The sequence below is a fragment of the Macrosteles quadrilineatus genome, unplaced genomic scaffold, assembly GCF_028750875.1.
Source record: "Macrosteles quadrilineatus isolate MER2022 unplaced genomic scaffold, UCM_ALF_1.0 Scaffold_10__1_contigs__length_6754688, whole genome shotgun sequence".
Taxonomy (NCBI): Eukaryota; Metazoa; Arthropoda; class Insecta; order Hemiptera; family Cicadellidae; genus Macrosteles; species Macrosteles quadrilineatus.
This window is the reverse complement of record NW_026542603.1, coordinates 3,726,136-3,739,835: the sequence shown is the minus strand read 5'-3', so window position 1 is coordinate 3,739,835 and position 13,700 is coordinate 3,726,136. Positions and strand designations below refer to the sequence as shown.

Sequence of the window (13,700 nt, the reverse complement as noted above, 5' to 3'; positions counted from 1 at the left end):
GGTAGAATACAATATTTTTTCATAATAAGAGTTTGCCATGTAGGCCTAAACTGTTTTGTACTGGTGCTATTTTATTGTTTAACAGGCTCCCACCAACCGTGAAGAGAACCATTCAGATCCTCTTTACTCCAGAAGCCCTCTATGCAAGCCAGAATACATATACACTAAACCATTAAGAACACTATTTGTACATCCGACTGACGAAGATGATGTAAAGTAAGTAAAATGTCGGTATAAGAAATATTTTGGTTTTGTAGGCCTAGATGCCGTTCAAAAATAAATTGTTGATTTAATGTGTTCCCTTACCTTACCTTACCTCCTTGGCCACTTAAACCTAAGAAGGTTTTTGGCCTCGCCAACAAGTTGCCTCCACTGCTGCCGGTCTGCCGCCAAGTCAAGAGATGCCCCCACTCTGCGTAGGTTCTTCTGGACTTGGTCTCTCCATCTCAACTATGGTCTACCTAGCGGGCGAGAGCCTCGTGGTTGTCCATTGGCGATCTTCTTAAGCGTACTTTCTTTGGGGTATTCATTCCCCAGTTCCCTAGTTCCCTAGTTGGAAAAAATTAAAACAACAATCCAGAGTTAGAATAATTTTATGGTAAATGATATATCCATATTTCGTTGTCGTTGGATATATTCATTGTTGTTTGTTCCTTATGTTGTTTAGACTATCATAGTTCCTAACTCTATCACACCTATTGAGCCAAAATGTAATTGACTAAGCGATGTGTATTTGGCAAGCTATATGCTTGTATAAATTGACAATTTACAGAATCCCTGATGAAAATAACATTTAAAATTGGTATTTAAGGGCCTATTTTAGATTTAGGAGAAGTGTCAAAGCAAAACAATAGTAGTTTACACAATTGCGGATTGCGTAAAGATAGTGATAACTACACAAGTATAAATTTAAGAGCCTTGGCGAGTGTCGTTAACACTATTTATGCGAGTTGCATACACTACTTTACAACGACAGTTTTTTTTTTTTTTTTTTTTTTTTTTTTTCTCATGGGGCTGGGGTATTCTTACCCCTTGCTACCTCGACCTACAAGATCTTTTGTAGCACCCTTTTTTGTTTAGTCACCTAACCGAAGTTTTCTTGCGAAGCCAATCAGTTGGTGCACACCCATTTCTCTTATTTCAGTAGGCATCGGGAATGCCTTTCCTAGGTGTTTCAACCTTTTATGGGCTAACGCCGGACATTCCAGCCATATGTGCTCAGCTGATTCTGTTTCGTTGAGACAGAATCTACACTGGTCTGTCTGTCTAAGTCCTATTGTCTTAAGGTACTTCCTTACATAGCCATGCCCTGTAAGTAGACCTATCAGGAGGCTTATTTCTTCTTTTTGGAGGTCGAAGATGTTTCTCCATTCCTTACTAAGAGGATTGATTAGCATCTTTGATTGTCTCAGGCCTGGGGTATTTTCCCAAACCTTTTCTTGTTGTCCCTCTGCCCAGGTTATGATTTTTGATCGGCCCTTGCTCACTGGGACTCCACAGCATGGTTCAGGCCCAATGAGTTCGGATTTTGCCCCCTCGCCCGCCAGGACGTCAGCCCTTTCGTTGCCTTCGTGCCCAGCGTGACCTGGGATCCATGCAAGTTGGATTCTGTTATGTTCGCTCAGGGCCTTGAGGGTGTTCCTGCAGCTCTGCACAACTTTAGATTCCACCACGCAGGCGTCAATTGCTTTGAGAGCAGCTTGGCTGTCTGAGAGGATAAGCACCCCTCTCCTCTTCAGGCCTTTGTCCAACTGCAGTCTCGCACAATGCTCTATTGCCATGACTTCCGCCTGGAAGACAGTCGGCGTTTCACCGAGGGCCTTTGAGAGGTAGGTTCCAATACCATACACTCCAAGTCCCGACCTGCCCTCCCTCCGCGATCCGTCTGTGTAAAACACCATCGCCGACTTTCCTGTTTTATCCCTTAGGCCAGGCGCACACAGGCGATTTTGAGTCGCGCAACAGTTGCCCGACTAAAATGTTCAACATTGTTTTAAATTGGAGTGCGCACACGAAGGAAACAGTCTGGGGACAGTCGCGCAACTGTTGCAACCGATGTTCCCGGACCCAATTTGCCAGCGACTGCTCTGCGACTGAATTGTTGCGGGACTGTCGCTCCAGGTTTGGTATCCATTGAAACAAGTGTAGATGCGCACACATGCAACTAAATAGTTGCTGTGTCGCTCAGTCTCACCCCAGGAATTCAACTACTCGTGGCCAGAACTGTCACTAGTGTTTGCTCTCTTGTTGTGTGAAGATTTTAGAAAATTGCAAGTATGAGTGTGCGTGGTGAGGATGTCGAACAATTAATTGATGAAGTTGAGAAGAGGCCGACTATATTTAAAGTCATTGACTCTGTCCTTTCACAAGTCGCTCACTATATATATGGGATGAACCCAGTATCTTCTCTTTTTCTTTCGCGCGCGAAACTTCAGCAACAAAGCACATACTACGGCTGTATCATTGAAATCCATTCGGAACGCTGTAACGAATGCATTTCCAACACGTCTCAAGACTAGATCCGCGACTAAAAAGTTGCCTGTGTGCGCACTCCAGCTCAACTGTCGCTAGACTTCAGAGTCTCCGAGAGAGTTGCGCAACAGTCCCCCGATTAGTCGGGCAACTGTTGCGCAACTCAAAATCGCCTGTGTGCGCCTGGCCTTACCTTCTGCCATTCTCCTCTGTCTCCAATGGCCACTTGGTAGGGTTTATCAAAGTCGTACTTCCTAATCATAAGATCTGAGACCGTCATTTCCATATCCAAACTTGGGAGTTCCCTTAGGATTGACATGTGACCCGTCCTTCTCAAAGAAGATATTTCTCCTTTACTACAAGTCTTAAGGGCTGTTAATGCTGCCCTTTTCTTTATATCCAGCCCGAGTGGGAGTGCGCCTAAAATTGACTCCATCACCACTGTCGGGCATGATCTTGTTGTGCCACATACCCCTGTGCAAGCAAGTCTTTGCAGTTGTTGCAGCTTTGCAGCTGCCCCAGTTTGCTCTGCCTTCTGCCACCACACCAGGGCTGCGTATTCCACCATAGGTTTGACTATAGTTTCGTATATCCACCAGATCAGTCTAGGGTTGAGGCCCCATTTTTTGCCAAATGTTCTTCTACAGGCGCCCATGGCTCCTGTTCCCTTGGCGATGACATGATCTATGTGCCTGTTCCAAGTCAACTTCTGATCTAAGTATACACCCAGATATTTAGTCTCCTTGACTGACTTGACCCTCATTCCCCTAATTTGGGGTGGGGAGATTTTAGTCCTCCTTTTTCTCGTGAAGGTCACTATTTCAGTTTTTGTGGGGTTGATTGTCAAACCCTTTGTGTTACACCAATTGTCGATGTAGTCTACCGCCCGCTGGGTAAGGTCCTCAATGGTACCTTTGTGATTCCCTCTCACGGTCAGCACTAGATCATCTGCAAATGCCTGTAGGTCAATGCCTGTTTGTTCAGCTTCTCTCAGCAGGCCATCAACCACAAGTGTCCATAGCAGGGGAGATAAAACTCCTCCTTGCGGACACCCTCTTCTGGCCTCGACTATAACCGACGAGTCTCCAACCGTGGCTGATATTTCTCTGCTTTGGAGCAGAGCCATTATCCAGCACACTATTTCTTGAGGAATTTCTCTGTCTGTCAGTGCTTCCTCTATTGACTGATAGGACACATTATCAAAGGCTCCTTGGATGTCCATGAAGACTCCTGCTAGGATTTCCTTGTGATCTAGTGTGTCTTCTATTCTCACTACCAGGCTATGAAGCGCTGTTGTAGTCGATTTGCCCATCATAAAGGCATGTTGGTTCACATTCAGGCTTGAGTTCATGAGAATATCATCCCTCATGTGCCTGTTAATGATCTTCTCCATAGCCTTTACCATGAATGAGGTTAAACATATTGGTCTGTAGGATTTAGGCTGAGTTGGTTCTTTTCCTTTCTTCCGTAGGAACACCACTCTGGCTCTTCTCCAACAAGTTGGGATGTGTCCAAGTACATAACTGCCCCTGTACAATGCAACAAGGAGGTCCACTAGGTCCTCCATGCCTTCTTGCAAGAGAGCAGGGAATATGCCATCTATCCCAGAAGATTTGAAAGGGCTGAAAGAGTTTACTGCCCATTTCACAACCTCTGGTTTGAATATCTTTCCCGACACCCTTCTGGCCAGCGCCACCTCCCTAGGAGACTTCCCTAGGCGTGGCCAATTAGCTCCTTCCCCTAAGGGACAGCTCTCCGGGAAGTGTACTCTTAGCATCTCCTTTAGAGTGTCGTCCATGTTGGTCGTGAGATGGCCATCATTTGCCATTACTGCGCCCAAAGGGTTGGATTGTTCACTTTGTAGTGCTTTCTGGAGTCTGGCTGTTTCTGGTAGGCTGGACAGCCTTTCACAGAAAAGCCTCCAAGTCCTTCTTTTGGACTTTTTGATTTCCAGATTGTACTCCGTCAAGGCCCTCGGGTAGGCGTCACGATCGCCTGTCCTCCGTGTAGCATTGAAGAGTTTCCTGAGTTTTGATCTCATTCTGCTCAGCTTCTCATTCCACCAAGGTACGTCTCTCGACACCCTTTTGGATCTGAGGGGGCAGTTTACCTCAAAGGCTTTTTGTATTGCGGTTTCAACAGACTCCGCTAGCTCTTCTAAGCCTTCTACTGTTCTGGTATGTACCATTGTTCCTTCCAACTCCATTTGTAGGGATTCTCTGTATCCCTTCCAATTGTTTTGTTTGGGGACTCTGTAGGATAAACACCTCTCCAGGTTAGCCTCTACCTCGAATCGAATGTGTGTGTGGTCCGACAGTGAGGCCTCCTCAGAGACATGCCATCCTCTAATTTCATGGTTCTTAAGGTTGGTTGATAGTGTTAAATCTAGGACTTCCTGTCTTATCCTATTGATAAAGGTAGGTTTGTTACCCCGATTCTCTATTTCTAAGTCAACCTTAAATATGTACTCTAGGAGATCCTTACCTCTTTCATTGGTGTCGGTGCTCCCCCAGATGATGTGATGAGCGTTGGCGTCACAGCCTAGGATTAGAGGCATCCCTTTGCTGCGCGCATATTGCACCAGGTGTTCCACTGCCTTTGGGGGGCAGGTGTCCCCTGGATTCGGGAAGTATGCCGAGGCCACTAAGGCCTTTTGGCACCCGTTGGCGGTGATCAGGTCCACCGAGACAGTGACTAGGTCTCTATTGATGAACTCTGGAACTGTAAAACATCTTACATTTGGAGAGACCAGTATGCAGGCTCTAGGCCTTACATCTGATCTCTCATATATTAATTTACCCACCAGAGTTGGGAGTCCTCTGATCGATCCCCTTGCGACCCAGGGTTCTTGGATGAGGGCAATATCCAGCCCTTGTATGGCAAATCTCCGACTCAGGAGTGCTGTGGCTACTTTGTTGTGCTGGAGATTTGCTTGTAGGAATTTAATTCCTATGGTCTCTCCTCCTCCTCCTCTCGGGGGAGTGATGTCCTCCTCTCCCACCTCGAGGACGATACCCTGAATCCCCTTTTTCTGGTCTTCTCGGGCTTTTCTCAGACCTTACTGAGGGACCCTTCCACCTCTCCTCCCTCTTCTCTGGTCTGGTTTTCCGGAATATGGGGAAGTGATGAGAGCTGCCCGCTCTTGTGTTATCACTTCCTCTACTCATCTCCTTCTCCTTCTCTTTTTCTTTGGCCTCAGTGGAGTTGGGTGGTGTGGTGCCAACTGGTCCCTTCACCTCCTCCTCCTTTGATGAAACCTCTGTTTCCAGAATTTCTTGGTCTGGAGGTGCTGCACCTAGGGCAGCTGCAGGTGGATCTTTGACTGTAGGATTTTTGTCCTCAGTCCCTCCTGTTCTTCTGCCCTTCAGCTTCAGCGTTACCATTCCCATCCTGAAGTAGGCCGTTATCGGTCCTTCCTTCTCTAGTTTTGCCCCTGTGCGTGGATCCACCGCCAAGAAGAGTTGGACTGTGGTCCCGTCCACAATTCTGTTGAGGGCTCCCCAGCTTGTGGCTTTTAGCCCTTCGTTTTGTTTTTCCAGCCACAGTAGGATTTCTTCTGTTTTGAGCTGGTTGCTGTTTGGGAAGAAAGCCAATGCCACCTTGGTCTTCGGAATATCTCCTTCGGGAATCACACGGAGAGAGTCACCTAGCTGTTCTTCTTTGGACTTGATCCACCTTGCGGTGTTCTCATCCTTACAGACCAGTACTAGGTACCCTTGCCTCCTGTGTTGGCTATTAAAGCCGGGAAAGACCTCATGGTCTTCTCCGTTCCAGATTAGCTGCAGTATTTTGTCCTGGACAGCTTCCATCTCTTCATTTGTGAGCATAACTTCAGGGAAGTTGGTGTGTATTACGCCAATTCTGACCCCCTCTGCTGCCTGTTTAAAGGAGAGCTTGGAAGGTTGATGTTGAACCCTCTGATGCGGGGTTCCAGCCTCTGCCAACACCTCTCCTCCTCTTGCCTTCTTGTTCGGGTTTGGGACCTCCGGCGTAGTATTTTTTGATCTAGGCCTTTTGCTTGTCCCTTGGTTCTTGCCCTCGTTTTGAGGTCTAATCTCCAGGCTCAGTTCTGCTGCCTCTTCTATGGAGTGGCCCTGTTTCCTGTACCATCTGTATCTTTTTTGGCGGGCTCCTCCCATTTTTGGAATTCTGTCCCGCAGCTTGAGTTTCTTGGCTTTCTCGGTGATTTCTTTGTCATCACCGCTGGTTTCATCCAGGAGTTGTTCTTCCTCGGAGTTTGTGACCATTAGCTCACCCTGAGTTCCATCGATCTCTTGGTTGAGCTCTGATCTTTCAGTAGTTTGGGGAGCTTCCTCTATTGGAGGTGCCATAAGGACCTCTGCTGTTTGAGAAGTTGCTACCCCTGCGTTTTGAGGCACTGATGCCTGTGTTTGTTGAGTCATTTCTGCCTCTGAATTGTTTGTTTTTTTGGCTTCCGCCGTTTTTGTCTCCATGTTTGTCCCACGAGTACCGGGTTTCTGCAGTCCACCTCTCCAGTGACCCCCCCCCCCCCCCCCCCGATTAGAGAGGTAAGGGGTACATACTGCTGGGTTTCCCCTGGTGCCCAGCAGGCTCCGTTTGAGACACTCTTGATTTAGGCCCCCAGTGCCACGAGACTCTCAGCACGGGTCGCATTCCACCTTAGCCCAGGGCCCGCAGTGCTCAGGCATAGCTCCTGCTATACCCGAACGTCTGGGTGAGCGTCCTGTTCTCAGAGAAGCAAGCCTCGTCTTAGGCCAGTTACGAACACCCAGTTCTGGTGATGCTGCTGCCCCACACCAGGGAGTCTTTCGGGACTCCAGCCTAGATCCGCCGAGATCAGCGTGACAGGGGCCACGACATGAACGGTGCAGTCATCGGACTACACAGGCCTGCACTTCATTTTTTGTGCTGACCTTCTCGGACGGTCTTGAGCACCATTATGATGCCCCTGGGAGTGAAATAGTTCCTCAGTTGCAGATGTCCATGCAGCCTTGGCTGTCCGAGGAACTACCGCACTCCCTTAACCCCCTACAACGACAGTACTTTAATTACTAAAAATCACTACTCTTTAAAACTTCTAAGAGAGGTTATGTTTTCGTTTATTTAGTGATGCAACAAAAAATTGTACCAAACACTAATTATTGCACCACTCAAGAATTAAATTGGCCTGAATAGCTGATTAGTTGAAGTTCAAATCATTACAATTTTACTTCTTCTCTCTCAATCCTTGAACCTCATTGGTCCGTTACCCGTGTTCCTCAAGAGTAAAACTATGCTGTTATGAAAGTTTAATCAATGCTGTTGTGAGAAACTTTTCAATTCTAAGAACTGAAACTGAAACTGAACTGAAACGACTACTTTAAATAAATAAAAAAACTGTTGTAGGTAAATAAATATTTACAGTATAGTACAAATTAACGTTATTATTGTTGCAGCTTGGTTGAAGATGTAGATGTAGAGTCAGTGACTGCGCCGTTGGATCCACCGTATGACCAGGACAAGGCTATCAATGTGATGCAGGAGACTGAGAGACATGTGACATCACAACACCAGGGACAGTTCAATCCTGAGTGGGAGGACCAGATACCAAAGTATGTACATAGATGTAAGGTTGCTACCGGCCATAAAAACATTGAAAAGGGCAAACTTTGCATAAGGTTATGTGACCATAAAAAGTGTGTGAAATTCTCCATTGAACCTTGAAGTTTCAAAATCGTAAATAATGATTCAACCATTGGTGGCCCCATGGAGAAAATCTCCGCAGGAGAAGTTGTCATCGCCCCTGTCAAACCGCACTCAGGGAGGCGTCATCATTGTCACTTGCGATGTGGCGGTGCTGAGGGTTGGAAAAAATTGTGTCCCATAAAGATCCCTAATTATATGTAATCTCATACCGGAAAGTAATAAATAATCTGAAAATTAAAAAAAAAAAATTGGGATCAGTGTATCCCTACCGTACTTATAGTTTCAATTTCCTCTCTAATAAAAAATAAATTCTTATTGGAAAGGATTAACAGCAGGCTTACCTAACTAATTGAAATAGATGAAAAACACAAATAAACACATAACACATGGAATTTTTGGAGCTGTTAGCTTATTCTTCAGTAGTAAGAGTCTTTCCATGTAGCCTACTTGTGGGTCCTGGCCTGCTGTTTTACAGTAAGATGATGGTTTTCATAATATGTTTAAAAAGGTCTAGATATGGAACATCATTAAATTCTTTACTTACCATGTCCTTGAAACTTGTTTCATTTTTCGTTAATGCTAAACACTAACTTTCTGTTTTAATGGAACATAAGGTTTTTTATAGTAAAATTATGAATTTTGAGAATATTTCCTTTATTCCCCGGGAATTTCATTGATTTAAAATCGAAGGAATTTTACATCACTAACTTAAACCATAAAGACAAGCTCTCACCCCACCCCCTGTCATTTTAAGCAGTATGGTAAAAAAATGAATCTTTTACACTCTGAAAATGGGCGTGAATATTATTGCTAATTGCACATATTATCGTTCAAATTCCAAAGTGGATATCATAAATATTGCCCACAAAGTTCTTTACAATTATTGATAAAAAAATTAACACTTCTCTTCACTGTGGTTTGTCGTCCCGTCACTTTTTAAATGCTCATATAAAACTCATTACTCACAAGAAAGATACCATTAAACTAATGGTACTATAAAGGTTACGTTCAGGTGCATTTGTTTACATTGACTGGCCTGGTGGGAGGAGTTAGGAAGGTGATCACGTGACACAATCTCCCCCCTACCTTCGCCCACCATATGTCAGGTTCATCGGTGGTGCCATGGTGTTGAATGGTGTTGGTGCGCCAGTGAGTAAGAGTAAAGTACAACTCACTCACACTCACCGGGGCGGCTGCCGCAAGGCTCGGGTTCCGTCACCGACGCTGTCAAACGATGTTTTGTATTCTTTTGTTTAAAGTTTGTTATTAGGTTTTTATTAAGTCAATACGATAATTTAAATAATTCATGATAAATCAGGCACACATATCTGTCTGTCCTTTATTTTATTATATTCATTCCAAAACTTTAACTTATTTTTAGCGATAGTAAGGCCTCACCGGGCGAGGCCCCTGGCGCAAGGCCTGGAGCGGTTGCTCCACCCTAAGGACGGTGCTGTGTCTATGCTTTCTTATCATAATCTTATCACAAATAAGATAGTTTTGCTAGTTTATTAATTTTTCCAGGATAAATTGGTCCAACATGCAAGCTCGGCTGTTCAACCGTGTGATCAGACTGTTACACAACGATCGCCTGGCCAGGCTGGCCTGCGAAGGTGATGTCAACGAGCCTGTGTGTCGACGCACTGCAGTGGACAAGACGGCCAGGCGACTCAGACAGACTCTGGCCTCAGTCGCGTGGAACATCAAGTACACTCAGTGGCTTCATAACGTCCTCATGGACTACCTCCCGACAGATTATCTAGTGTCGTACTTGGACGCCTTACAGGTATCAACTGCTCCTTGATCATGTTGAGTCTTTTTTTTCTTGTTTACTCCAGAGGCGTTTTTATAGGGGTTATTTTCACAGAAACATTCTGCAGAGGTTGACACAACAAATTAGATTTAGGAATGAAAATCTAATTTTATGTTATTTATTGAAATAATATACTATGACTTATATTCAGGATTAGAGATGAAGTAAACCTGTGGAGATGAATGTGCAGCCTTGTCATTCTCATTCTTAAAATGACATAATATTTTTTATTTTGCCATATTAGTCACATAATCAAAACGTATTACATCAAGAAAGCAGGGTCACATTAAAGTTATGAGATTAGAAGATATTTTTGATAACTGAAACTTAGAACGTCCATGGAAAGTTTTATGGGAACCAAATGATACCAATTATTTTTTTAATTTTTTTGTAGTTTTAACCTTGATGAAAAGTTTGGGTGGGTCGTTTATATTAACTTACATAGAATCTAAATGAATGATGATATTGTTTTTTACATATCGTTTTATAGTCATGAGTACCTATAAATTTAGCACTACCTACATAAAAAAGGGAGTGTCTGAATTAAGGCACAAGGGTTCGTTAAATGCTTGCTAATCCAGCATCCGATGGTCTGGCTCTTTTAATAACTGACTAAGGTTCAAAACAATTTTTAGTATGATTTTTTAAGGTATTTTAGCATGTTTGGCCGAGTTGGGAGCAAACAGTACAGCTCCAGTTTTTCTCTAAACTGCTCAAGGGCCTTTTTCACTTTTTTAAAATTTTAGCTTTCAATACCTCTACTAAAAAAGAGAAAGCACAATAATACACTGAATAATGGCCCGTCAACCAACGATTAATTTTTGACGCTCTAAAATGTTGTGATTATTTAGCTAGTTCAAGAAATCCGGCATTTTCAATAATCCGGTACCACAAAATTACCTAACATGCTAAGCGTCTAATGAATGTTACGTGTTCATTAAGAATTCTAGCTTATCTTGTCTTATCTAACAGGGGCAGGCCAAGACCATAAAGCACTTCATCCAAGTTTCATTGATAGACCTTACAATTTAAGGCATCCGATGAAAGCCTGTAGTCTTCCTATTAGTTCCTCCTCGGGAAGATGTCTACCTCTTACAAAATGGCCAATGCTAAAGTTATCCTTTTAGCATCAGAGAGCTTATCACAGTCATAGAGCAGGTGATCGGCTGTCTCCTCTGACCTATCGCAATACCTACAGATCGGTTCACCATCTAATACAGTAGGACCATCCGTTGTAAATGTTTTCTGAATTGCCCATGGCCAGTTATCAGTTCCACCGTTAATTTAATTCTTCACCTGTCTAGTCTCAAGAGGTCAGAGGCAACCTTTTTGGAAGGCCTAAACAGAGTAAGCTTGCTAACCCTAAGAAGGGGAGTATCAACCCAACGTTTACGGTGCTTTTCATTGGTCCATGGCGCAATAGAAGAGCATGGGCTTTTTTGTAAAATGCCACAGAAGGGTTGTGGACCTATCATTGTTGTCGCAGAGGCAGCGTTTGCCAGTTTGTTTGCGGCTTCATTTCCTTCAATGCCCAAGTGTCCAGGCACCCAGCAGAGCGTAAGCTCATTCCCCCTACCCAATTCAGACACAGAAGCATGGGAGTCCCACACGAGCCTTGAGTTGAATTTGTATGAGTTTAATGCTTTTAAAGTAGCTAGACTATCAGTATACATGTTAATAGTTTGTCTCTGATCTCTTTGTTAAGATTTTCTCGAGCACAAACCAAGATAGCTGTGACCTCTGCTTTAAAAACTGTCGGGTACACTCCTATGGGAAGATTAACGCCAGTGCCTTCTTTTTTCCAAAGCACACCTGCTCTGGTGCCCCCTTGTTTGATAGTCTGCTACTATCACCTCCATACCCCCCTCACCTTCAAGCACTAACTTCGGTGCCACCCTCTTTAGCCAGTCAGAGGTATCAGTATTACCACAAGTGACAACAAGAGCACCCTTCTCGTGGTAAATTATTTCAAACTGATGCGGGAGGTTGGCGCCGTAATCGCCAAACAATACCAGCTCCATCAGTCTGTCCTGCAGCAAATCACATTCCTCAGCAAAGAATCTCGCGTCAGGATAGGCTACTGTGCTACTGCCAACTTGTGACCTTCAAGGTCTCTATAGCTGACCACACCTGCAACGGATGCATCTGCTGATTGGTTAGATCTTTGTTTCTTTTTGGGAGGATTTTGAGATGACCTTGGGTTCCCATCGGGTCTGGTTAGTGAAACACCAGTACCTTCACCTGAAGAACCCAAGGACTCTCGCTTCCTCTTTCTCCATTGTTTGTTGGGGACCCGCGTGCCTTCTGCCGTTTTCCTTTCTTTAACAAACAATCTATGTTCAGTTCTGGTCATAGCAGTTAAAACAATCTCTGAATCGAACGAGGTATCATTGACATTGCTGGTGTCTAGCTGGTTGTTTCGGTCTGCGTCTAACCTGTGGCAAAGCTCAAGGACATCAGTCGATGATTTGGGTGGAGTTCTCGCTGTCAGGGAGCTCTTTAAGAAGATCTCTGGCGTATCCACAATCTCCATTGCGGTGTTCTACACAAAACCATTAATATTCTAAAGCTGACAGTTGCCCTCTCCAGAATCCATGGCAAGTCCCTCAAAAAGGTGGAGTGGGATTCCCCGCTTGAGCAGGTACCCACCTGGGGTAGTGTTTCCGTTAGTTTTCTTTCAGCCATCTTTCTATCAAAGAAAACAACAAGTTAGCAGTTTGGCAGCCGAACCGTGACCCGTTCCTGCCTGCCAATGTCCGAGACTGGACCCTTTTGGGGTTGAACACCTCATCGTCTTCAGCTCAATCCTGTTACGGCTGCACACGTACCTGTAACAGTTAGTTGGCATTTACATAAAGCCGTCATTAAGAATTGGAAGGTATTCATTACGTCACAGGATTTTGAGAAATTTTTATTTGTTGCCCTTTTTAAGATTGCTGAAAGTAGTTGTGTTGTACAGACTGTCAAGTCCAAAGTGCCGACTCTAGTGGAGCGTATGGTCGCCTCAGTTACCACTCGAGCACTGGTGTCTCCGAGTCATGAGCTGCTCAGCATCATTCACAAGAGACCCTGGGACCCTGTCATTGGAGGGGTGTTCAGGCACAAAATGGTACGTGGGATCTGTTAGAAGAAGCTAATTATTTTAAGCAATTATTATTATTGTTTTAATAATAAGTTTAGTAGGAATCAAACATGCTGGAATTACTTTTTTTTATTTGTGTCTGTCGAGAAGAAGCTATTGCCGTACTTGGCATGGTAAGACCTACACACGGGACCGAATAATTTTGTTGTTTTGATCACCATAGGCTAAGAACACTTCACGTTCATATTTTTATGTGTGTGTGTCCGTTAATAGCTTGATTAATGTTGTTCTAATCTTGATGAAATTTGGCATGAATATGTAGGGCTAGATAAACTTGATTATGGCTTGTAAACCAGCAAGATCCCGGGTAATGGAATCCAATTGGGAGGCATTTTTTAACATTTCAAAAATTTTTTTTTATTTTAACCCTTAAGAAAATTGCAAAATTACTATTACAGCCGTTATGAAAGGCTTAAAAACCAAATGGTTTTTTGAAGTTTTGTAGAATTAAAGGTTGCAGATAAAGTTCCAAAAATACTGTAAATTTAAATTAAAAGTTTCTGTGTCATTCTTATTTCTTTTTCTTCTTTTTCTGTATTTTTTGCACAAGTGTCCTACTCAGTAATCATCTGATCTAATTGAGCATCGCCTTGCAGTTGTCTGCTG

The 13,700-nt window shown here is 44.0% G+C and overlaps 1 protein-coding gene across 1 annotated transcript in view; it reads left to right on the top strand.

Annotated features, from left to right (window-relative positions):
* Nucleotides 1-13,700, top strand: part of LOC129004656 (KAT8 regulatory NSL complex subunit 3-like) — a 47,255-nt gene that overhangs the window by 8,798 nt on the left and 24,757 nt on the right. Inside the window, exons 3-6 of the mRNA XM_054433209.1 lie at nucleotides 86-216; nucleotides 7,890-8,045; nucleotides 9,664-9,925; nucleotides 12,912-13,061. Coding sequence (XP_054289184.1) covers nucleotides 86-216; nucleotides 7,890-8,045; nucleotides 9,664-9,925; nucleotides 12,912-13,061 — 699 coding nt within the window. The remainder of the gene's footprint in view (nucleotides 1-85; nucleotides 217-7,889; nucleotides 8,046-9,663; nucleotides 9,926-12,911; nucleotides 13,062-13,700) is intronic.